The sequence below is a fragment of the Periplaneta americana genome, chromosome 10, assembly GCF_040183065.1.
Source record: "Periplaneta americana isolate PAMFEO1 chromosome 10, P.americana_PAMFEO1_priV1, whole genome shotgun sequence".
Lineage (NCBI taxonomy): Eukaryota > Metazoa > Arthropoda > Insecta > Blattodea > Blattidae > Periplaneta > Periplaneta americana.
This window is the reverse complement of record NC_091126.1, coordinates 24,453,815-24,480,684: the sequence shown is the minus strand read 5'-3', so window position 1 is coordinate 24,480,684 and position 26,870 is coordinate 24,453,815. Positions and strand designations below refer to the sequence as shown.

General features: G+C 35.8%; 2 protein-coding genes across 5 annotated transcripts in view; one reads left to right on the top strand and one right to left on the bottom strand.

Moving 5' to 3' along the window:
• Positions 1-26,870, bottom strand: part of LOC138707524 (uncharacterized) — a 737,224-nt gene that overhangs the window by 658,132 nt on the left and 52,222 nt on the right. The window lies entirely within an intron of this gene.
• The window catches only part of LOC138707523 (SET and MYND domain-containing protein 4-like), a 119,316-nt gene that overhangs the window by 58,170 nt on the left and 34,276 nt on the right, over positions 1-26,870 (top strand). For 3 of the 4 annotated variants that reach the window (XR_011334254.1, XM_069837047.1, XM_069837048.1), the window contains one exon: positions 15,651-15,772. Coding sequence is in view for 3 of the 4 variants with exons in the window: in XM_069837047.1 (XP_069693148.1) it covers positions 15,651-15,772 (122 nt within the window). In the remaining variant the exon portion in view is untranslated. Of the gene's footprint in view, positions 1-15,650; positions 15,773-24,424; positions 24,651-26,870 lie in introns of those variants that run through there. The other variant, XM_069837049.1, reaches the window with a different exon arrangement.

Sequence of the window (26,870 nt, the reverse complement as noted above, 5' to 3'; positions counted from 1 at the left end):
GTCAGGTGTGTTTAACGTTTCCAACGTTGCTACTAGTAACGTGTTCCAGGAAATTTTTAAATACTTCATATTACAGGACTTCAGGAACACCTTACAGTTTCCCATCTTCAAGATTTTGGTTTGATAAGTATCTTTTAGTTTAAGTTCATTCTTACACCTTCCCCATCCAAGTGTGTCGTATGACTCCATCATTCCTAGGCCCTATTAATAATTTTCTGTAACTTTCTAAGAAAATTTAAATTGAAATCTGGTACGTTCAATGACAAGTTTTTCAAGGTCTGTCACCAGGCTTCAAATACTTCAAACCTGAAGTGGGGGAACACTTTACAAGTTCCACTCGTCAGGTGTGTTTAACGTTTCCAACGTTGCTACTTGTAGCGTGTTCCAGGAACCTTTTAAATACTTCATATTACAGGACTTCAGGAACACCTTACAGGTTCCCTATTTTCAAGACTTTGGTTTGATAAGTATATTTTACTTTAAGTTTATTCTTACACCTTCCCCATTCAAGTGTGTCGTATGACTCCATCATTCCTAGGCCATACTAATTATTTTCTGTAACGTTCTAAGAAAATTTAAAAGTTCCGTTGTTGCAGTCTTTGTCTTTATTCCAAGCTTTCCATTAATAACTTGCACCAGAACAGTTTCAAATCCCATTCCGAAAGTGTTTAAATTAATTTGAAGGTTTCCATCGGCAACTTTCTTCAGAAACTACTTATTTTTCGGGTTTAATTTTTTTTTCTTATTAAATCAAGTATATGGGAGAGAAAGATAATCTAAAAACAAAATATATCTGCAAATATTATGTGTATGCTGCAAAAATTGTAAATTGATAGATTCAAAAGTTTAAGAGTCATAGCAATACTCCTTCACTTATTTCACTTAATATAAACAACCATACTTTCAGACTACCCAGTCCCCTTAAATCCCAAACATACCGGACGTTGTTCGAAAGACTGCATGTTTGATGGATGCCTGCCGAATTAATTCTGAAATGAGGAATTTAATGGTCTTAGCTGAAGGAGAGATTATACCTTTTAATACATTTGTACTTGAAAAGAAGTCAACATCGATCAATGAGATGGAGGAATAGGTCGAACATGAATGCGGCGGGTACATTTCATTTACGAAAAAGTTAGATTCTGTGTCCAAGCAGCTGCATAGTTTTAGCCACAACTGTTTCCAAACAGGCTTCATCCTACTGAGAAGACGTATCGATCATCAGACCTCACTTCCAAGGGTATTTTCCTCTTGGGGCACATCAAGTAGTTGGTTAGAAAAGCTCAGTGGACTTCAAAGAGGATTTCATTGTTAGGACTCCATTTGTCTATAACGTCGTACAACAGATGCCGCGTAACCTTGAGAGTGCGAGGTAGAAATTCTTTCTCCTCTTCAGTGCCTGAATTGAGGTTGGTGTTCGCCATTTTGAGCAGATATTCTAAGCAAGGAAAACATTTTTGTAACGAAACCAAATAATTACTGTATCAGGATATTTGAAAGCTCCTAGTGCGTAAATAGTTACATTATACAACACATTAAAGAAGCGACCGAGCTGACTAAGACAGACATAGGCTTAATTTAGAACAGCGATCGTCAGCAATTTCAAAATATATTTTTAAGTTATTGACATGATAAACGAAAATGCTGAGTATTAATTCATTATATAAAACATTCTTATTTAAATACAGGTGTGAACATTATGTGCTTCATTAAACTATTATTGCTGAATAAAATTACACTATGGGTTACGTGATTTCTGGTACGAACGAAACGCTGTCATTGCAATACTCCTTACCAATCTGCAGCCATGAGTGCACTAGCTTGCTTGTAAGAGACGCTATCGCTAGAAGGTACGGTCATGGATAAATATATAATAGGATGCGAAACGTAATGAGTTTTTCGTAACACATACTAGAGGCGCTGTTGTAGAAATTGATCTTGCTGCCATCTATTTTTGGGAGAGGCGTTATTACAAATAGTAGCACACCAAGTAGCGAAAAGAGTAATTACTCCATGCATTTAGCAGCGCACCTGGTGACGAAAATGTTAAACTGTGCAGAAAGTATTCCCTCCCACCCTCATCGATATTCAAAACTAATCCAGTTTAAAATAAAACATTTACATTTTTATTCCTGACAGCATCTTCTACTGAAAATTCTTACCGGAGTCAACAGGAAGATAAAAGAGACTATCTGCCCTACCCGATTAAAATATAACCAGACAGGGACAAAAAATAAAGCAAAAGGTTAGATAATTGGGATTGTATTATTTGGGTATTTATTGTACAGCACAATGGAAAAGTCTGCAAGAGCTACGTAGATAGTTCGATTTATTATAGCCTATTACTATTACTTTACAATACATTCAACACTATTTTTACAACGTCCATAAACATCACTGTTTAACATACACTGCTTATACACACACGTATCACTTTATGTTCACTTATTAGTAACTTTCAGTCCGCCATCTTCTCTCCTCGACTCTCCCGTACAGCAATATCTCGAACGGATAAATAGAGAACTCTCGGAAATGTACCCAACACGTAGTTCTAATGTTCACCACCTACGACGTCGGGCGCTGATCACCTTATTTCAGAGCACCAAATCTAGATGGTGCTGACCGCAGTTTCGCATCCTATTATATATTTATCCATGGTACGGTGCTGATGACCGCTGAATTCAACATCTCATGAAGCCTTTAGTAAGCTTTTCAAATATTAGATTTCTTTTTTCAAAATACTTATTTTGGCTAAGTTTATCACCTGTATCCTGTATCATTTCGTTACCGTTGACGTCATATACTTTTTACTGAAGCAATTAATTATATCAATGCTTTTGCACATGATTATTCACATAAGAATCACAAATGAATGAGTAAAGGCTTATATATCAGTATTAAAAGCACAATATTTTTCTAGTGGAAACATTTGATATCTTCGTAGGTAACATTTTAAAATACAAACTACAGGCGATCGCAGAGATGCTGTACATTTCAACCGATGTAACAAAGTTCCAGTGGGAACAGAGACGGCACACAATGCGTTATGACTTACTTAAAATGTAATGTTGAGTAAAGGCCGTAAATTTTGCGAAAAGAATTGGATTTTGAAGAAGGTAGCAGTTGAAATTTCGTTATACTTCTTCCCGCAAAGCACGGTGTTATGATTTAACGTAACAAGAAAGTACGTCCAGTGCTACCATTGTTCTCTTTATTTCATACTGCAGACAATCATAAATGTAACGCAATTTAGTGTTCCACATCTCCTGAAAATGGAACGAATATGAGGTTCCAAGACGTGAGTGTCGAGCGCTCTCTCTGAGATGGAGTAAACACGGGGAAAAATCTCTACCACAAACTTCCATAGCAAAGTGCTTTGCATGTAAATGCGCAACTTCGGCTGTGACTGGGATCGAACCATAATCCTTCTGTCCGTAATCAATATACTACCGAGATAATAGAACGTGTTCTGCATTCCCCCACTCTTTCCTTATTTTATTTATATTACCCTCTCTTAACCCCATCTCACTTACTGCATGCGAGTTGTCCGATAATAGGCGTTGCTAAAAAATTGTCAGATTTCTATTGATTACACTGAACAACAAGAATTTTGATCCGACTTAAAACAATGTGTCCCTTATGGCTTGATGTGCGCTGAATTCGAAAATGCATCTCTTTTCTTCGTATCACGTAAGGTTTTTAAGATATACTATGATTTCACTTTTCGATAAGCGCTCCCCCAGGAAACATCTGTCGCTGGTTGGGGGTATAAACCAAAACAAAAGCTAATTTATTTTATGGGTTTATGACTTATTTACGGTTTATTATGGTTGTTGGTATGTTATTTTGTACTTATAATAAATAAATAGACATTGGTCCCTTCTATTAAGTAAATTTCATAACAGTTCAAAGTGAGGTCTATGCAATGAACAAACAAGGGTGTGGTTTTCAGTATTTAATGGAAACGTGTACTAGTTTCAGTGAAGGAAAATTTAAAGAGGGCATTTTCATCGGTTAACAAATTCACAAAGTTATGGCTGACTCTTTGGTTGCTGAAAAACTTTCCGTTACAGAAAGAATGGCATGACGCGTTTTCAAAGACATTTCCTAAAATTTCCTTGGAAATTCTAGGGCAGAGAACTACATAGAACTTGTTGTGTAAATCGTGTTAAGTGCATATGACAAAATGGAGTGTAATATGTCTCTCATAATACACCTTTTACATTCTCATTTGGATTTCTTTCCTCCTAACTTTGGAGCGGTAAACGACGAGCATTGGGAAAGATTTCATCAAGAAATATCTGAAATGGAAAGGCGGTATAAAGGAGGATCATCATCAAGCATCCTTGCAGAATATTGTTGGTTCCTTGTAAAATACATTCCCGGGTCTAGTTATAAACATAAGCCATCTGTATATTCCGCCACAATAAAGAAGTCGCAGGGTGTTAGGTCCGGCGATCGAGGAGGCCAGACTGAATTGTTTGCTGCACGGCAGATTCAACGTAGTGGTAGGATGTCATCCAGGTACTGTGAACATCCAAGTGAAAATTTGGTGTGAACTGTCACAATGACTCCCGTTCGTGCGAATTCAAACACACAATAGGCCCTAAGCTTTTCCTACCTTCGTTGTCATCTTATGTAGCACTATATTACGTCTCTATTAATAACCATATGAACGAGGAAAAATAAACACACAAACTTGAGACCGGTCGATTTCATAATTAATAGCTGTTGTTTGGTTTCCATTTTTGCAACTCTCGCAACAGCTTTTCATTTTTGCACCATGTTTTTTTTTAATCGCAGTGTATTTATTTTCAATAACTAATCTAGAATCTAAGTTGCTCCAAAAATAATTGTACATACGAAAAATGAGCATGAATTAGGAATAAATTTCAAATTATACTATCCTCTCTTCTTAATATCGTATAACTTCATTGAAATTTGGATCACTTCTATCTATTCTTCCTTTAAGTGAGCACAGAGAACATTTATAGTAAAAGATTTTCCAAGAGAGTTAAAACAAACGTCACGCGTTCTCAATGGAACTGTCATAGAATGCTTTACAATCTCTATTAAGTTATATCTGTAGTAAAGCATTTAAAGCTTGAGGGAAGCATTTTAGTGGCGAAAGAGATGAATAGAAATCTGATGGAGAGATGAAGAACAGTTTGCAGAAATCAGTAAACTGGAACTAATTGAGTCGTACTGCATTGTGTTCAACTACAAGAATGAGGAATATCATGAGGTTCGGTGGTTACACATGACGGAAGCTGAATATTTGCTTAAATTATAACTTAACTCGGCTGTGAAACATCACACATACAAATTGAGCTTCGAAATTCGCATCGCTGATCGTGACTTTGATTGTTGGGATGGTGACGCTGACACCACACGCCATCAGTCAAGTGTCGTGGAAACTGTAACACATTTTGATTGTAATTGGCACATAATGAGATGCGATATGTACACGCTGATTCCACTAACTTTTGAGAAATTTGCGTGATAAGGTGCTATATTATATTTTGATAATATTAGGCTACATGGAATAGGGCGTGTTACGTCAAGTGCCTAATATCTTTACGTATTTTTTTCGATCTATAACAATTTAAATCTCAAGAGAAACAAATCCAGCGCAGTATGGTGGGATTTCGCTTTCGGATTTTCTCGTAATTGACAGGTGGTCAGAAAAAGAGAAAAACGAAGGTAGATGGAGAAATAGGCAGATATGCAGACATACAGGTATGGAGAAAAATAGGCAGAAATAAATACTGAAAAGAGGCAGGCAGATAGGATGACAGGTAATTATATGGGTGTGTAGGTAGGTAGGTAGGTAGGTAGGTAGGTACATAGATAGGTACCTAGGAGACAGATAGACAGTCAGACGAAGACAGACGCAGACAGACAGCGTATTCCGAATTCCGGTGGCATCAATGACGTCATGTTGCAGCGAAATAAGGAACAAAACTGCTGGAAGGATCGATGGCTGTCATGGCGACTGTACAAGTTGTTGTCTGTGCTACGCTAGCAAAATTTTGCGAAATTTTCGTACTCCCATCTCGTTCAAAGAAAAGATAGCATAAACAATTTATATCTTGAACCGGTAGTAATAACGGGTCCGTTGACATGTTCGCTCATAAGCCATTAACATATTGTTTTTAGGTTGTGCTCATTACAAACAATACAGCAGAACTAAAGCAGAACACACCGCCATGACAGAACAGTGCACGATGTTATTCGTCTGCTAATTCCCGCCCTATGCAAGAACCAATCAGATTCACTGATGGCGGCTGATGGAGACTGCCACCACCTCTGCAAGTTGATGGCACCGGTGCGACACCGGTGGAGCATCAATGACGTCATCGGTGGGATTCGGAACACCGTGATGCCATCGGATTGCTCACCGGTGAGATTCGGAATACGCTCAAAGGCACGCAGGCAAGATAAAAGACGAGACAAGACGAGACGAGACGAGGCAAGGCAAAAGACGACCCGAGACAAGTCTAGACGAGACAAGACAAAAGACAAGGCAAGACAACACAAAAGACAAGGTAAGACAGGAGAAAATATAAGGCAATACAAAGCAAAGGGCAAGCAATACAGGGCAAAAGACAAGGTATGACAAGATTAAAGACAAGACAAGACACAAGGCAAGATATGACAAAAAGCGAGGCAAGACAAAAGGCGAGGCGAGGCAAGGCAGGACAGGACAAGATAGGTAGGTAGGTAGGTAGGTAGTTAGGTAGGTAGATTCTCTTCCTCCGAGTGGTTACGTCGCATCTCGGTTCCCCCAACCGTTTCCGCTCGCCCCTTTGTGAAATCTTAAATATGACGCGTTTAAGAGGACCTGATCCTGAAATATGATCAAAATTAAAAAAATATATATATATACGTTTTAGAAAAATTACCATAAATACCTTCTAACTTTATTTTACAAAAAACACAACTTTTTAGAATTGTTGCTCTTTTTGTGGCCCTTAACGGACATATTTTAACTGCAGGACGTTCAGATTTAAATACACGTAACATACTATAGCATGTCCACTATCGGTATTCTTTTTCTTTTTCTAATTTTTCAATATAAAAATGCTCTAGTGTGCGCAATTTGTGTTTGATTTTCACAAAATTTTTGTATGTCAGGAATGACTCAATCAGAAAGATCTACTACTTTTTATATCTTAAGATTTACATTTTTTAATCATTGAGATATGAAAAAAAATATTTAAAATGAGTAAATTTTACATGTTTCGCCTCAGATATTCCTCAATAAAACAAAATCAATTACTCAGTTCTATACACTTACTTGTAAGATAAGTTGTATAATTTATTTTATTTTATTGGGTTTTTTTTACGACGCTGTATCAACATCTAAGTTATTTAGCGTCTGAATGATATGAAGGTGATAATGCCAGTGGAATGAGTCCGGGGTCCAGCACCTAAAGTTACCCAGCATTTGCTCGTATTGGGTTAAGGGAAAACCCCGGAAAAATCTCAACCAGGTAACTTGTCCCGACCGGGAATCGAACCCGGGCCACCTGGTTTCGCAGCCAGACGCGCTGACCGTTACTCCGCAGGTGTGGACGATAAGTTGTATAAAAATGGCAATGTTCGAAACCAACATTTGTGGCTTTTGGAGCATTTTTAATATGCTACAGTTAAAAAAAAACACTCAAATAAAATAAGTAATCATGTGGTAGAAAGCTGAAGTATGGTCATTCATATATAAATCCCGTTACAACTGTTTGGTAAAATTTTCAGAAAGATGAGTTAAAATTTGTGGTATTTTTGTATTTCAGGATCGAACCCCCTTAAAAACTGAACTTCACTATTATAGATTTATCAATTTGTCATGCAGAATAATATCTGTAATATTCACAATTAATATTTGAGGAGAATTACCCAGCATTTGCTCAAATATTAATTGTGAATATTACAGATATTATTCTGTATGAAAAAATTGATAAATCTATAATATTCTCATAGCTAGCAATGCATATATCTGTACAGATTACTGTGCACTTAACTGCGGAATCCCGGCCAAATAAGTCACTCAGCTGAGTGCGCTCCTACTCTCTTTCCAGCTAAAGATTGAAGTAAATGTAAATAAATGCACGTGGCATAATGATTCCTGGTTGGCTATTGGACGCACAACGCCTCCAAACTCATGCTTGTCATCTTCTTCCTCATATTAAAATAGTTCCTTCTAAAATAATAAAATGTATAATATACATGGAATACGAGTGAATTAAACATGCTTATAAGAACATTTTCTTACGATTTAAACAACATGTTTATATTAGCAGTTTCAGACATTGCGTGTTAAATCATTGTAACGTGTATTATGGAACGCGCATGCGTAATAGGCATTAAATCCCTCCCAAGGTGACTTGCAGCTTCACAGAGCACATCAGCACAGCTGGTAAAGCACAGTGCAAGATTCAGTGTTGCCAACCTCAAATAAATTTCTGTAGAATTAAAGAAATTCTCCACTCTTCACGAATCTACAGAAAATGAAAATCCACTATTCCCAGTAGAGAAATAATAAATATTAACCCTCTGTGAGCATTTTACGGGTTAGTTCAATGAATATGTTGAAATGTCTGCAATATATCAGACGGTGGCTGCCCTGCGTGCTCACTTGCTGAAAATAATGCGCCCTGGTGGCTGCTTTGGTAGCTATCTTGCGATTGCGGAGTAATACATTTCGGTTTTGTTTACTTCAATCTTTAGTTGGAAATAGTTTAGTACAATGGCAGTTGAAACTGGACATATACGTCAACATATATGCCTAACATGGAGTCAGTCCATAAAGGGAAACATTGAAGGAGGAGAATTCGATCCTGTGCTGTGGGTTGAATTCGGCGTAGCTCAGTGATCAGAGCGCTTGGTACGCAGAACCAAGGACCCGGGTTCGATCCCCGGCGCCGGAGCGAATTTTTCTCCTCAAATATTAATTGTGAACTTCACTAGATTACAAGCAGGCCCAGACCGAGATAGGATAACAAAGAACATTAACGTGTTTTAGGATCATCCTTTCAAACAGGAATAGGGTAGTAAGTGGCACACGCCCAACCCTCTTGTTACTGATTGGTAAAGTTAGTCATAACGTTTGAACTCAACGGCGGGAAGTTTCCTTCTGCATAAAAACAGAGTATAACATACATCAGAGTGAGACATTTCCATCCTCCTTTAAGGAGCACACAGCAAGAAAAACGTAACTCCAAGTTTATTGCCAATGCTTGCACGTATTTTTATGTTTATTTTGTAACCAACCATAACCTGAACATCATTAGTTGTAGCTATTTAATGTACCAGTTACAGTTACTTGTCGGCGGCGAAGGAATGGAAAAATGAAATGAGTTTTTAATGGAAACAGCATTGGGCACTTGGCCAAAATTGAGACATTGATCATAATACATGTGTCTACCGTATACTGAACGTTCTTCTGAGATAATTATCCGAAAAGTGGCACATTTCTTGAAGATAACATAGGAATTGATTCGGAAGTAAATTTATTTATATGTCGCTAGTTGTTTATAAAGACAACATCAAATTAATTTGTATATTTCATGATTTTAAATTTGAATAAGATTACACATAAAATAAATTTAATAAAATGTAGAACAGTAATTAAACGAAAATGTGAGCATGGAAAAGAATGTCATAACTGTAATTGATATTTGATTTACGTAATTAATATGCCAAGTATGTTTACATGTATGATGCAAGATGTATAAATAAGCGAATAACTTGCTGACAAGCACGTAGCAGGAAGTTAGACTGACCTACTGTACTCACTGAGAAATACCGATTCAGCTATATGTCAATAACTGCTAACCTGGATGCAGTGTGGTGAAGAATTAGTTAATAGGCATAAGTGAACCTATAATTAAACATAAATATGGAAGTTATAGAATAAATTTAGATGTCTAAAGTAAAGAAAAAAAAAAGAAGAAAAAATTAATTTAAAATGTTCATGGTAGAAAATTCTGAAAAGGAGCAGATAAATAAGTTTTTAAGGTTTAATAGTTATCACGATTGTTTTAAACATGCACTAAAACTAGACGTAAGTGCAAGTTTAAACAAATAATTACTTAGATTTGCGATAAATTAATTTGTTTAGGAAATTGTATATTTATTATGTATAACTACTTTTGTATATAGATTTTTTTTTAATTATTAAGTTTGTACTTTTGTGAGCTAATATCAATAAATCTATCACTATCACTATATGTCGCTAGTAGAAACTCACTCAAAGAAGAGTTCTACTGCAGGAAGTAGTTCACCTGTTCAAGTGAATGCGATGTCCTTCTGACCATGTAGCATTTCCAGCTCATAGCTGCTCAAAACGAAAAGTGGGGCTACATTTCGTTTCAAATCTATTATTTTTTAAAACATCCAAAGAACCGCAGATGAAGGTGTAGGCCTACATCAAAGAGTCCACACCTGTGGAGTAGCGATCAGCGCGTCTGGCCGCGAAACCAGATGGCCCGGGTTAGAATTGTAAATGTAATACTAATTGTAATTTTATTCTTCATATTATAGTTGGAATCTCCTGGTAGAGGGGCAGAGAAGGCCTGACGGCGTTATCTCTACCAGGTTAAATAAATAAATACTAATACTAATCGCGGTCGGGGCAAGTTACCTAGTTGGGGTTTTTCCGGGGTTTTCCCTCAACCCAATATGAGCAAATGCTGGGTAACTTTCAGTGCTGGACCCCGGATTCATTTCACCGGCTTTATCACCTTCATTTCATTCAAACGCTAAATAACCTGACATGATGATACAGCGTCGTAAAATAACCCAATATGTACATATATATACAGACGTGGACAAATTATTAGACTAAAACGTTTTTCTTGGAAACATAATATAGTTCGTCATATCAACTATCAGTATAATTCACAGAGTCTCTATTGTTGTAAATATGATTGTTTATGTCTTCTGGTATATTTTTCCAATGGTTAAGTATATTTTGTCTGGCTGTGTTGGTACTACTCGTGTTTTAGTTATATACTGCAGAAAATATTCAACAGTCTGTTCTCCCATGGCCTGCAAGAAGACCGGACATGAACGAAATTGAAAATCTGTGATCTATACTGAAGGAGAAAGTGAACAAGAAGAGGCTTACAACAAAACATGGACTCATTTAAGCACTGTCTGATATCTGGCTAAATGATGCTGATATTCAAAGAAAGTGTCAAACTTTGGTTTCCAGCATCCCTGACAAAATCAACTTGTTAATAAAGAATAAGGGAATGTTCACAAAATATTAGTAACCTCCAGACTCAATTTTCTGTTCATTATTTCTGTGCAAATTACATTTTTGTTCATTATTTGTGTCGATAAATTCAGCTTTTTGCACATACAATTAATTTAGTCTAATAATTTGTCCACGTCTGTACATCAAAGAACTTGCTTAAATATGAATACATAGTGGAAAATAAATTGAACGTCTTCTACGTTTCGGCAAAGAAGAAGAAATAACACGAAATTTTGTGCATAAAATGTAAATAATATTGATAATATTAATTACCTGAGAATTTACATGGAATTTTAAGCTTATGTTGGGTAAAGAAGACCTATATTAATATAATCTTAAAAGTCAGTTTTATTCGAATAAAAATCATAGTCCATTGTAGATAATAGTTTACAAACTACTATGCTATACAAATATTTACAGGTTAACCGTTTAAAAAAGTCATATCTTCCCTCTTCACTAATTTTCAGTTGGAAATAATAATAATAATAATAATAATAATAATAATAATAATAATAATAATCACCATCATCATTATCATCATCGAAATTTAACATAATCTTTATAGCTAGCCTACATGATTTCGGAATAAACTGATAAAACTGGAGATGACATTGAGGTTATGTTTGCATAGGCATAACTTGATAATAAAGAAAATAATATGACACACAACGCAAAATTAATGAATTCTTGGAAATTGCCATCTTCTAAATCCATTTCAGTCCTTAAACGAAAATATGTATATCGCAGTAAACAAATGTCTCATTACTTATTAAGGTAAATTATAGCCCTAAGTGATGTGTAAGGTTGCTCTTCACGTAGGCCTATCTTAAAATATTCTTACTAGGTTTTGAGTAAGTTACGATTAAAGTGTAAGTTAAGTTCTGATTCTCAATAAAAATTCTGCGTTTTCTACCCACTTAAGTCGGATGTAAGTGAAAGTGAAGTTCAAGTGACGTTCCTGAATACGGGCCCTAAAGTCAGCATAAAAATTAAATATATATGGTGTGTATGATTTTTACATTTAAAATCTTATTGAATTCATAAAGGTCAAGTTCAAATTTAAATACTTTTAATTCAAGAAAGTACGGTACATGAAAAAATTAGTACCTGAAATTGTTTATCTGACTTTTCGTTACGACATATCCAATGAATATAAATTTAATTAATACTTTATTCAACATTACTTCAAAACTTTTGCCATAGTTACCGGTAACTTGGTACATATACTTCTCAATGTGGTGCAAAGATATTCTGAAAATCTCATTAAAATTTGCTCAATATGAGATATGGTTTTACAAATCTGTATAGGGGAAGAAATCACCGAGATTGTCATTTTTGTCGCATCATGAATACTTGAACTGATTCCCGTGTTTGGAACGGGTAAAGACGTGTTGTACGTTAAAAACGCAGGAAGAGTTAAAATAGGTATTGAAAATCAAAGCAACAGAAAACAGATATTGAAAATTATTTCTCTTAGAAATTTTATATCGTGTAGCAGAAATGACAGTGATGTGAAATTACAAAGAACAATGAAATAATTGGATTAATCAAATGTAATTTTGAATATCAAATGAGAATAAAATTCAGGTAAAGTTAAGATTACACAATATCAGTTTAAAAAGAAATACAGATGCATGGCAACGAAGTATCAATTTATTGTAAAGAATAGAATGATCAAATACTGGAAGCCACCACACAGATGGGGATGGAGAAAGTTACACAACACAGAACTACACGCATTGTATTCTTCACCTAACATAATTAGAAGCATTAAAACCAGACGTTTGAGATGGGCAGGGCATGTACCGCGTATGGGTTATTCCAGAAATGCATATTGTGTGTTAACTGGGAGGCCGGAGGGAAAAAAATATCTTTCGGGAGGCCGAGAAGTAGATCGGAGGATAATATTAAAATGGGTTTGAGGGAGGTGGGATGTGATGCCAAGGACTCCATTAATCTTCCTCAAGATAGGCACCGATGGCTGGCTTATGTGTGGGCGGCAATGAACCTCCGGGTTCTATGAAAGTAATTTGTAAGTAAGTAGCCTGAGTAAGACCTGTAACAAAGCAGTACGAAGAATGTGTTTAGAGTTTTAGTATTAATATTTATTTAACCTGGTAGAGATAAGGCCGTCAGGCCTTCTCTGCCCCTCTACCAGGAGATTCCAACTATAATATGAACAATAAAATTACAATTAGTATTAAATTTATTATTACAATTACAAATAAAATTGCAATTAGTATTAAATTTACAATTACAATTACAATAAAAATCAAAGTATGAAAAGATTACCTGACTAATTAAAGCTAGCTAATTTATCAACAGTAATCTCTCTAGACGTTTTGATTTATCTAGAGAAAATCAAAACTCGAGTGGGATTTAATTGACTATTACACGATTAGAAGAAAGTATATAAAGATTAGAAGTAACGAAGTACTCCAATACAATAAAATATTAATTGACTTACGAAAACACAACTGTCTTCAAATGTATTATTGTACCATTTCAACATTACAAATATTACGCTAGATGCATGCTAGATGACAGTAGTGTCTTTATACAGACACTGTAATGATTACTATTCGATAAAAATATTAAACAATCTCCGATACGTGACTATCCATAATATCATATAGCAGAAGTTCTTTTTATCTTCGCAGAGCAGAAGCTGTAACATAACCTAACTAATATACACAAGTGTTAGAAAAGTTTTAATTAACGACGATGACATAAAAAATAAACATGAATAATTTTAAAAGGAATAATTATTGAATGTACAATTTTCAAATTTGAATGTGGTTGGTGGTTCAATTGATGTTATATTGGACGTATGCGTAATAGAAGTGGAACTCATTGATTTAGGCCTACATGGTGTATTCAACTTATTCAGGATTTCCGAATGAATAATTTTAAAAGGAATAATTATTGAATGTACAATTTTCAAATTTGAATGTGGTTGGTGGTTCAATTGATGTTATATTGGACGTGTGCATAATAGAAGTGGAACTCGTTGATTTAGGCCTACATGGTGTATTCAACTTATTCAGGATTTCCGAATGGTGCTCTTCATTTATTTGTAAATCGGATTTCTGAAGATGCATTAGGTATAATCAGTGATTTTTATTAATTCTTGTTCTTGAATGCCAATGCGAGTCATATTTGAAACTGCTGTGCATCGACTGGATTGGTTTGTAATTTTATATATATTTTTGACGTCCAGACCAGCGCAGTTTCAAATGTTGGCAAACAAAGAAACAAATGCTAGGGACGCGATAAAATTAAACAAATGCTAGGGACGCGATAAAATTAAACAAATGCTAGGGACGCGATAAAATTAAACAAATGCTAGGGACGCGATAAAATTGTGCGATAAGCAGCCATGATTGGTTGAAATACGTCCTTTCGTACCGTTTTATTGGTTAAAAGTAGTATGACGTAGTAAGAGTGTAATAGTCATAGAAAAACAAAGAATATTTTATATTTACTAAACTACAAATGAAACCTAGAATAACAAAATTGTATAGTGATGAAATTACTGGATATTGAAATATTTTGTGATAGATTAAGGGAACTATTTACAAGAAATCAATTACTGACCAAGTGCCTAGTAAGTTTGCGTTTGAATTTAATTTTATTTCGACAGTCCCTGATGCTAGCAGGTAACAAATTCTAGAGTCTTGGCAGGGCTATTGTGAAAGAGGATGAGTATGAGGAGGTGCGATGGGATGGTATTGTTAGTATTGTTTCATGACGAGAGCGTGTGTTCAGATTATGGTGGGAAGAAAGGTAAGTAAACCGAGACGACAGGTACGAAGGAATAGAAGAGTTCAATATTTCGAAGAGAAAGAGAAGTGAATGTAAATGTCTTTTCTTATCTAGTTTAAGCCAACCTACTGCTTCCAAGAACGGAGTAATATGATCATATTTACGAACATTTCTTACAAAACGTACACACAAATTATGAGCACGTTGAAGTTTCGTTTTGTTGTGGTTGGAGAGGTCAGTCAGTAAAATGTCAGCATAGTCAAAATAGGGAAATACAAGTGTCTGCACAAGAGACCTTTTTAAGCAAGAGGGGAGATGAACATTTATCCTTTTTAGCACATGGATAATAGAATATACTTTTCTGCAGGTTTCTGTGATTTGCAAATCCCAGTTGAGATTATTATCCATGTGAATGCCAAGATTTTTTTACTGAAGAACTGAAAGGGATATGCACTGTACTTACTTTAACGGGGGAAATGTCAAGGTGTTTTACAGCGTCGGTTTGCCGTTTGTGTCCTAAGTACAACTAATAGCAAAGGGAATATAAGAGCATCAACTGATTTGTGCGTGATCGTAGCCTTAATTTTGAATGTGAAGTGTGAGACGTGATCCTATGTGTGTGCAGGTAGCGTATTGATCGTGGAACAACCTTACGCGTGGGGCCTATCCGGCGAAGCGATGACCGGGCATTGTCTCCACTGCTGCCGTCTAGCACGGACGCCTGTCCCCTGCGCCCACTGCTCCACGGTAAGGCTATTGTAATTCCAGCATCACGACATTGTACTAAAAGCAGTGCTGCAATCTTGCAATAAGATTGCGACTATGAACTGTATTATCTGGACACAGTTCAGTCAGGTCACACAAAACTCCTCACAACAGCTCCTCTTCTTGTTTCTTTGTAGGACAAAATCGGCTAATTTCGTAACACGGTTAATTTCGTGATATGTTTATTTAAATTTATCACCACAAATGTTATTCTGATGGTATAGTATAAATGACAGTAGTTGTATTCCAACATAGATTCTGTTCACTCCGCTCTTGCAGTGACATGAGTATTTTTTTTAATAACTTGAACTGTGAGATCATAGTTTTGAATTTGTGAGTGATTACGCCACCCGATTTCCTTTGTAAAAAGGACGAGTTTTGTTGTGTTTCGACGTCCAAATTGATTTCGATGGTAAGTACTGACAGTGTATGTATACTTCTTGGTGAAAAATACAGGGACATCATTTTATTTTTACTTTAATTTGTATTGTACCTGAGTTTTTGAATGTACTTTACTCCCACCACCTGTACTAGTAAACTTTCAACCGTTCTCCACACAGAACCGAGGCCGCGTATGCAGTACTGAGTTAGTGAGTATAGTACGTTCCAGAAATATGTTCGCGTTTTCCAGTGACGAAAGAGCTTTCAATATTGAATCATATTTTCGCACAGGTACTGTCGTCCGTTTGCCTACGTCGCATCCCGGTTTCCCCCACCTGCTTCTGTTCGCCCCTCTGTAAAGTTTAGTAACTGGGCTGTCTTAGCTCTTTTCTGAAAACATTAATTTCTGTTAGGAATTGGACGTCTAAGTAATATTATACAACTCCTTAAAATAACTTAAATAAAAGGGCATCGTTAAGTAATTAACTGTCACCTGATCCCCCCCTTTCTACGACCCTGCGACAAAACTATTTGAACGGACAGTAGATAGCAATTCTGAGTAATTTTATCTTTTCGGATCGGGCAGAAGTGGGGATTAAATTTACTGTACGTAAGGTACTCTTTTATAGAGTAGGTACAGAATTATTTCAACATGAGTTACTCGTACGAAGGACGAAACTGGTAATTGGAATTAGGTACAGTAGTATATAGAGCCACCATTTTCAAAAATGTGTTTAAATATCCATATTATGATTATTTTTCAATTTAACTTCATTCTCTACATTCTACGCTAATGTGCTGTAACAGTACAATATACACTGCATAATTAATACTTCCGAATGGATAGCTCAATTCGTGAGTAAAAACACTAAGTGTTAATATGGTACTGTATTTTGATTAAACAAAAACCTAATGGAAATTATCAAACTCAAAATTGCGATATTTCCTAGTTTACATAAATGAACTACTTTTCTTCCCTCCTATACCTAGTAAAGTGATTTGTATTTTACGCCAGTATCATCGAACTCCAGTCTTGGAAGGGGGAGCAAGCGGTGTTTCCGATTCTAGACCTTTAATCCAAAGATATAGATAGGTTATTATTAAAAATGTTAGTAAAAATAAAATGATGTCCCTGTATAAATTTATCAATGCAATGATTATGTAACATACCCTTCCAGTGAGGACTTGAATGCAGATTTTCACGTCCCTAGTCAAGTTAGAATCCTCAACCCTTGAATCAAGAAGAAAGCGTTTTACTCCTGCACCACTGGAGGCAAAGAAACCTCATAAGAAGGGAAATAAAATAACTAGTGTTGTGGGATTTAATCGATTAATCGATCAATTTCGTTGTAAGATTAATCGATAAAAATATTTAATCGAATAATCGAGTCGATTAAAATTAATTGGTTGTAGTTGATATTTTTTTTATTTTAGTAGGTTATTTTAGGACGCTTTATCAACATCTTTGGTTATTTAGCGTCTGAATGAGATGAAGGTGATAATGCAGGTGAAATGAGTCCGGAGTCCAACACCGAAAGTTACCCAGAATTTGCTTATATTGGATTGAGGGAAAACCCCGGAAAAAACCTCAACCAGGTAACTTGCCCCGACCGGAAATCGAACCCGGGCCACCTGGTTTCGGGCCAGACGCGCTGACCGTTACTCCACAGGTGTGGACAAGTTGATATTAATTATTATTTTGTTAATACAAACTCATACTAAAACTTCCGACAATATTTATCTTTCGGAAATTCCTTACTTAAAAGCACAACAGTACTGTTATTTTCTAACTGTAAACCAGGTAGCGTTTGGAAAATATTTGTACAAACACTTCAGAAAGAGATGGAGATATAAGGACAGTGACCTGGTCTACCTCTATTGAAAGTTGAAACACAATGCGAAACCCTTATTAACTTTTATGGTTTTCCAAGAAAACTTCCGCCTTGCTGTCAGCTCATCTTCCTAGCATATGAGATAAATACTTTCTGGGATTCGTCCCCCTCATCCCTTATAAAATAGCCATGTCTACACTGTGCAAATGAGAGCGTAACTACATTCTTCTCTTTCTAAAATCTGGTAATTCGATTACAATAGGGGCCAGTTATCTGTTTCGACCGCAGTACTTTTGCAGTTCCAGTTCACTTACATGTTTAAAAACATGGATGAAGCAGTATTAACTAGGTGAGTCTTCTTACTTCTTGTTATTTATGTTTGTCTCAAAACTTTCGGAAGAAATTGACATACTAAATTATAAGCATCATAAAAAATATGTCAGTAAGTAATTAAAATAGTTGTTTTGTAATATAACAATACACTATATACAGATACACAATATTTAATACTTATGCTTATCACCGAACACAAGTTAAATTTAACAATAACTGTGTATTGAAATACATTAAAACATTTTTTCAACTCGATCAAAACTCGATTAATCTATCGATTACGATTAATCGATTAAATTCAAATAGTTAACGATTAAATATTTTGATAGATCAATTGCACTAAAAATAACACCTCCTCATGAAGGTCTCAATAATGATAGACAGAATTAGCTCCAGCATGTCAACAGAATGGATCGCTTCAGATTTCCTCGGCATTTCTTCCACCTCAGAGCTGGAAGGGAAATATCCGTGGGTCGATACTTGAAACGTTGGAAGGAGACCGCATGCCAATAAAAGCCTAGGCCATTACAGGAGGCTGTTCAGTAACCTTTATATGAAACGAGTCAAAGTGAGGATAGGAGAAGAAATGTCAGAAGGAAGTGACATAGGGAGAGGAGTACGACAAAAATGCTCTTTATCACCTACCGTGTTCAACATCTACTTGGAGAATTTATTGAAGAACTGCTTTCAGAACATGGGAGGAGTGATAGTAGAAGCAAAAAAAATAAACAGTATAGGATTTGATGATGATATGGCATTGTTAGCGGAAGAGGAGATGACACTAAGGGTATGCTACAAGAGCCAAATGACAGCTGTGAGCAGTATGACATGAAGATAAATTCCAACAAGACGAAGACCGTGGTCATAGGAAGAAAAGTAAAGAAGGTAAACTTACGAATTCTGTATGAGGCAGTAGAGCAATTGGACAGCTTCAAATGCTTGGAGTGTACTACAGGGACATCACATTATTTTTACCAACATTTTTAACATTAACCTGGCTATACTCGGAAACACTGTTGCCCCCTTCCATTACAGGAGTTTGATGTTGCTAGTGCAATATGTAAACAAATCATTTTACTGAGTATAGGAGGAGAGAAAAGTAGTGTGTCCATTTATGTTGTAGGGTAGTACGATATTACGATTTTCAGTTTGATCATCACTTTTATGGAATTTATCAAAATACAGTAGAGTAGTAACATTTTTTTTCAAAAACTCAACTTTTCAGGCGGCTATGTTCATTATGTAATGTCTACTTTATTTAGCATATTAATTTTATTATTGGTGTTAACATACAATATAGAGAGTGCATTTATATTGTGGGGGTTATAAGTAAAGGGCTCTAAGTGCACTTAAGTTACTTTTGAGATAATGGGGTTTAAATATTTAAACTTTCGTAAAATCGGTGAAATTGTTATTTAAATTTTAATGTGTGATGAGATTAAAATATCCCTTTGCCACTAAAATTTTAGATACTTTAGCTTACACTGGATGCACTTGACTCATGTTATTACAAATGTCACTAGCATTCCTTTGCTTGTAGCCACCTCAATTCAAAATAAGCTAATCTGAATTTTTAAACAAGTTGCTGAAAATGGTTGCCGTTCATTACAATGCAGGCTTCAATTCTTTACGCATATTATTAAAAACATTTTGAAGCATATTCTCTGAAATTGAATTTATCGTTTCTCGAATATAATTTTTTAGTACGATATTATTAATATAGGTTCTTTCTTCTATAGAAAACGCAACCATATTTCTGAAACACACTATACACTGCAGTGTTTACTTCACTGCTTGAAGATTTTGAATGTAACAGCGGCCGTAAGTTTGTGTGTCTGACGGGAGCAAGGACATTAGTGAAGGGGTGGGAGTGAAGTACATTCAGAAATGCAGGCACAATAAAAATGCAAGTAAACATAAAATGATGTCCCTGTATAAGCAATAACATGAGCTGCTACCAGGAAGTCAAAAGTAGAATAGATATGGCAAAGGAAGGTTTTAATATAAAAAGGAGCATCTTCTGCGACCCTCTCGAGAAAGAACTAAGGAAGAAACTAGTGAAGTGTTTTGTGTGGAGTGTAGCATTGTATGGGGCAGGAACATGGGCATTACGACAAAGCGAATAGAAGCATTTAGAATGTGGATATGGAGAAGTATAGAGAGTGTGAACTGGACAGAGTAAGAAACGAAGCTGTGTTGGAAAGAGTGGATGAAGAAAGAATGATGCTGAAACTGATCAGAAAGAGAATCACTGGTTGAGAAGAAACTGCCTATTGACAGATGCACTGGAAGGAATTGTGAACGGGAGAAGAGTTCGGAGCGGAAGAAGATATTAGATTATAGACGACATTAAGATATATGGATCATTTGCGGAGACAAAGAGGAAGGCAGAAAATGGGAAAGACTGTAGAATCCTGGGTTTGCAGTGAAAGACCTGTCCTTGGGCAGAACACTATGAAACAATGAAAGAATGAAAATAAGCTTCGAATTCACTTCGCTTTCTCCAGTTTGATCGACAATGAATGAGCAGTCGAAAAATGAAAATATAGAAAGATGCCCTTTAAAATCATATTCCAGTATTAATTTGGTTTATACAGGGACATCATTTTATTTTTACTAACATTTTTAATATTAACCTGGCTATACCTTTGGATTAATGATTGAGACCCGAAAACACTGTTTGCTACCCCCTTCCACGACTGGAGTTCGATGATACTGGCGTAAAATACAAACAGATCACTTTACTAGGTACAGGAGGGAAGAAAAGTAGTTCATCCATTTACGTAAACTAGGAAATATCGCGATTTTGAGTGTAATAATTTTCATTAGGTTTTGTTTAATCAAAATACAATGCAGTATTAATAGTAAGTGTTTTTACTCACGAACTGAGTTATCCATGCAAACGTATTCATTATGCAGTGTATATTATACTGTCTACAGCACATTAGCCTACGATATAGAGAATGAAGTCAAAATGAAAAATAATCATAATATGGATATTTAAACACATTTTTGAAAATGGTGGCCGTTCATTTCGATACAGGCTTCAGTTCCATTGTGCCTATTATCGCACTATAGACTATTGCATCTAATTCCAATTACCAGTTTCCTCCTTCATACTTAGTAACTCATGTTGAAAAAATTCTGTAACTACTCTATAAAAGAGTACCTGTAAATTCAGTCTTCACTTCTGCCCGAGCCGCACAGATAAAATTACTCAGACATGCTATCTACTGTCCGTCCAAGTGGTTATGTCGCAGGATCGTAGAAACGGGGGGGGGGAAATTACGTGGTAGTGAATTACTTAACGAGGCCCTTTTATTTAAGTTATTTTAAACAGTTGCATAATATTACGTGGAAGTCCAATTAATTTCTAACAGAAATTAATGTTTTCAGAAAAGAGCTAAGAAAGCACAGCCACTAGTCTTTACATTGGAGCGAGCAGAAGTAGGTGGGGGAATCGAGATGCGACGTAGGCAAACGGACGACAGTACCTGTGCGAAAATATGACTCAATATTGGAAATTTTCGTCAGCGGAAAACGCGAACATATTTCTGAAACGTACTATAATCACTAACTCGGTACTGCGGGCTTGGTTCTGTGTGGAGGACAGTTGGAACTTGGTTAGTAGAAGGGGGTGGGAGTGGAGTACATTCAAAAACTCAGGTACAATAAAAGTTGAAGTAAAATAAAATGATGTCCCTGTACAATACGTATAGGCCTACCTGTGACCTCTATGGAATACATCGGCATGCTACGGAGTGGACCATCTCTGCAGGGGAAAGTGGTATTAAATTTGCAATATTGCCTTCACAATTTGTGGCGATGGATATCAAACAGAGCAATAAAGCCTACACTAAATATTCGAGGAAACACATCGTGTTTTGTCGACTTCCTAGAGCGAAGGTTATTGGAGCAGAATTCTTGCCAGCATTTGAAAGTTGGGGGTGTTCCAGGAAATGGTTTATATTTACTTCGTCTCTCTCTATCTATTCACTTCGTGTGCTTTATGACTGTTTACTCTCACTGTATGCAATTTTAAGTCTGATTCTATTTTGTGATACTAGTAGCAAAGCAGGGAAGCAGAAGATTAAAATCGGGGACGAGTTTGGAATGTTCAAGTCATCAAAACATTTCGTAGCATACACAGGAAACTCTATAAGTATGTTAAGCAACTTTTATTATTTAATGACCAAGCTTCACCGGAGGAAATTAATTTAATACGTTCAATATAATTATGCCATTAAACACAATTTATCGAGATACGTTCCATATCATTTAATATGTTCTTTACGTTCGATTTATCAATTGAAAGGTTAAACCGGATCTTTGATCAAATAAGCCAGATATCACCCATGGTATTTTATAATATTCACATTATAGTTTAGGAAAACAAAGGAAAAAATTTGTACGCTGTATCCATGATACCACTGTGGGCTAAAGCAGGGAGATGCACTATCACTTTTACTCCTTAACTTTGCTCTAGAGTATGCCATTAGGAAAGTCCAGGATAACAGAGAGGGTTTGGAATTGAACGGGTTACATCAGCTGCTTGTCTATGCGGATGACGTGAATATGTTAGGAGAAAATCCACAAACGATTAGGGAAAACACGGGAATTTTACTGGAATCAAGTAAAGAGATAGGTTTGGAAGTAAATCCCGAAAAGACAAAGTATATGATTATGTCTCGAGACAAGAATATTGTACGAAATGGAAATATAAAAATTGGAAATTTATCTTTTGAAGAGGTGGAGAAGTACAAATATCTTGGGAGCAACAGTAACAAACTCGGGAGGAAATTAAACGCAGAATAAATATGGGATATGCGTGTTATTATTCGGTTGAGAAGCTTTTATCATCCAGTCTGCTGTCAAAAAATCTGAAAGTTAGAATTCATAAAACAGTTATATTACCGGTTGTTCTGTATGGTTGTGAAACTTGGACTCTCACTTAGAGAGAGGAACATAGGTTAAGGGAGTTTGAGAATAAAGTTCTTAGGAAAATATTTGGGGCTAAAAGGGATGAAGTTACAGGAGAACGGAGAAAGTTACACAACACAGAACTGCACGCATTGTACTGTATTCTTCACCTGACATAATTAGGAACATTAAAGCCAGACGTTTGAGATGGGTAGGGCATGTAGCACGTATGGGCGAATCCAGAAATGCATATAGAGTGTTATTTGAGAGGCCGGAGGGAAAAAGACCTTTAGGGAGGCCGATACGTAGGTGGGAAGATAATATTAAAATGGATTTGAGGGAGGTGGGATTTGATGATAGACAATGGATTAATCTTGCTCAGGATAGGGACCAATGGCGGGCTTATGTGATTGCGGCAATGAACCTCCGAGTTCCTTAAAAGCCAGTAAGTAAGTAAGTATCCATGATACAGCAGCACGTAAAATACTTATGTCACCAAGAGTCGGGAATGAAAGTAAAGTTGAGTTGGTCTCTATGTTTTAATCTTCTTTGTGACTACAACTGGAGAGTATGGGTCTACGACAAGAGAAGTCATTAATAAAGTGAACTCAATATAGCCTACTTTCTCTTCATATAAAGCGACATTTCGAAATCAGTACCAGCTCACAACATATTTTCACTATGATTCAAACGCAGGCCTATCTACCCTAGGTATAGACATTTTTGGGGAGACTTGTACCTTCGGCATAGTGTACCTTTGAACGTTTTTTGTTTTTAATTTCCTAGAGGACTCAAACTGAAGTAGATTGTAGAGAAAGCCACAAAGTAGCGCTGATCGTAGTTTCAGTTTGATTTATTGCAAAGTGTAAGTTCTGTGGACAAAAAAATATATTTACTACCGAAAGTAAACATTTCGTTCATTGATATATGTTTTCTAACACAAAACCAGATTGTATTTGTTACTATTAATCAAGTACAGTGTGTTCCCCATCATCTGGTGAGTAATAACGTATTTTAATTTCCATCATTTATTCGAATCTCTAGTTTGGGAGAAATTTTTGTTTAAACGTGCACCCTATTGTATCTTTGAACACAAAACATATTGTACTATGGAACATGTTACAAGGTACACGTTACTATCGGTTTTTGTTTTTCTTTTACTTTTAAGATCCTGTCACGAAGTAAGTCTGGACTTAAGAGGCTCCTAGATCCGGATGACTTGAAGAAAGCTGTTAAGCAGTTATTATTCCTCCAGGAAATAAAATCTTAATCAGAGAAGCCTGCTCTGGTTTATGATGGCAAATACATTTAAATATGATTGTCAGTTTTTACAGCTTATATTCCCACCTATATTCCATGTGTTTCAAATTACAAGAGGGTATCTTCCAAGGCACATGAACCTGTTGTACCATTGAACACATTACATATCCCTTCATTTTATTTTTTACATCCTTAATAGATATGTAAAAGAGTAAAATAATTACAGGAAATTGTAAAGGAATCTCCAATAATAATTTCAAGCACTTTTTTCATTAAAAAAATTTCATTTCCCAAAATTAAAGAAGTTGCAACCGCTAAAAGAAATCCGCTCGACGAAGTAAAAAACGAGATATTTTTAAAGACGTATTATTAAAATATAAGACAGCGGTAATTTCTTCATTAGATTATATAAAACGAGCAGCCTATCACTGCAAATCTTTTTAATTAAAGAGTTACACGATTTTACTGTAATTGCGGGCAACATTTTTAACCTTGCCAGAAACGTAATTCTGACCAGCATTTTTAACAATATCAGCAACATCAATGTTGAGAGTCCTAAGTCAGTAGAAAATGGGAAGGAAATTGTGTCAAATTGTTTGTGCTCAACGCAAATGAACGATTCCAGATTGTTTGTGATCTACTCGAATAAGTAAGGACTATTCAGGTTGACCAGTCCTGTCAAATGATGTCCATAGGCGCAAGCGCGCGCCTTAGAGCTCAGAAGAGCCTGAGCGCTTTACAGAGAGAAGGAAAGAGACAGACAAAAGAGGTAGTATATTTCGCTTGGTCGAGCTATATACAGAGATGGCCAGCATTGATTCAATAGATAAAGGGAAGACAACTTATTAAAACTGTATCATTGTTAATTTTTAGATACGTCTGAGAACTATAAGTGCATTACAAGAATGTAAGTTTTAATTTTAATGCTAATTTTTCACAAGTTTGCTTTTTATTCAAAAGGAATACTTTCTCAACTTTTTTTTACAGAAAAGTGAAATTTTCAGATATGTTTATTTAGTAGCCTTACAGGTACTGAAACAATTTTTTCGTAAATCTAATAAGTATTACGGAAGATAGTGTACTGCAATTTTGAAAATATTCGAATGGGAAATGTTTGTAAGGAAATGAGTTAACAAAGGAACTACTGTTACATCATAAACAAAAGATATGTGCCCATATGTTGGTAAAACGTCAGCTATATAGCTTCAGCAGATTTCGAAAAAATAATTTAATATTCTGATGGTAGGAAGTTGCTCACCAGTATCACTTTAAAAACATAATGCGGTAAGAATTTTGTTATGTAATATTAGTTACAGTTAAAACATATACCTATGTAACTTTGATTTGTACTATAATTTTTTTTGATTAGGTTATTGATTACTTTTATAAGGCTAAAGATATCATCAAGATCAAATCCAACTTATTATGTCATACTCAGTCTCTTTCTTTGGGATATCACTTTCTTTATAAATGATGTTTCATTCACTTAGTAAAGTATAATTGTACTACTGTGGAATTCATGTGAATATTCCTTCTTAACTCTTTATTATGCTATCAGTAGGCCCCGGATTTTTATGAAATATGAAAGTGCGAAATATGTACATAAAAATGTAGTAAATGTCGGGGAAATATGTAATTAAATATGTAATATTAATAAAATATGTAATTTAAAATCACAATTTATTAATGCATTAAATTCACAAAAATATCGTCACAATTTAACTGGTCAGTTGAAGTGGGAGGCTGCAGCCTGGAAAGTGATTTGCCATTTCCATCTCATTGTATAGTATGCAAATGCAACTTGTCTCTGCCAAAATTTATGCTTTTTTTTCTTGTGCCTTAAGATTTCCTACAAAAATATTTTTCTTTGACACATAAAATGGAATTTCATTTATCTGACACCCGACTCAAACCCCACGCTAATAGTCTACTTTCAATTTGTAACCTAGTTAAATGACCGGGACATTTGACCATCCTAGATTCTGAGAAAGCATTAGGGCAAATGTATACTGGGTGTTCAGTTCAAAATGTGTCATGGCTCGCTGTATGCCGTCATGTGGCTAGCCGATGAGCCTAGAGAATTCAATCTTCCTACACTTCCGCAGAGGTGTATAGCCTGTGAGGCAGAGAAGTTGCCTAGCAAGTACGGCGTTCATTTTGAAGAGTACGTACCGATACGTACGGTAACGCCGGTAGTAGCAGGAATGTGAACTGTCTGAAAATACGTACTGTCGGGATATGGGGAGAGGGTTAAGACGATTACTTACGTATTTGTTGACATTAACTTCGACGGTCAACATGGACACGGAGCATTTTATTTGTGTTGTGGAATGTTACAGTACGCAACCGATGAT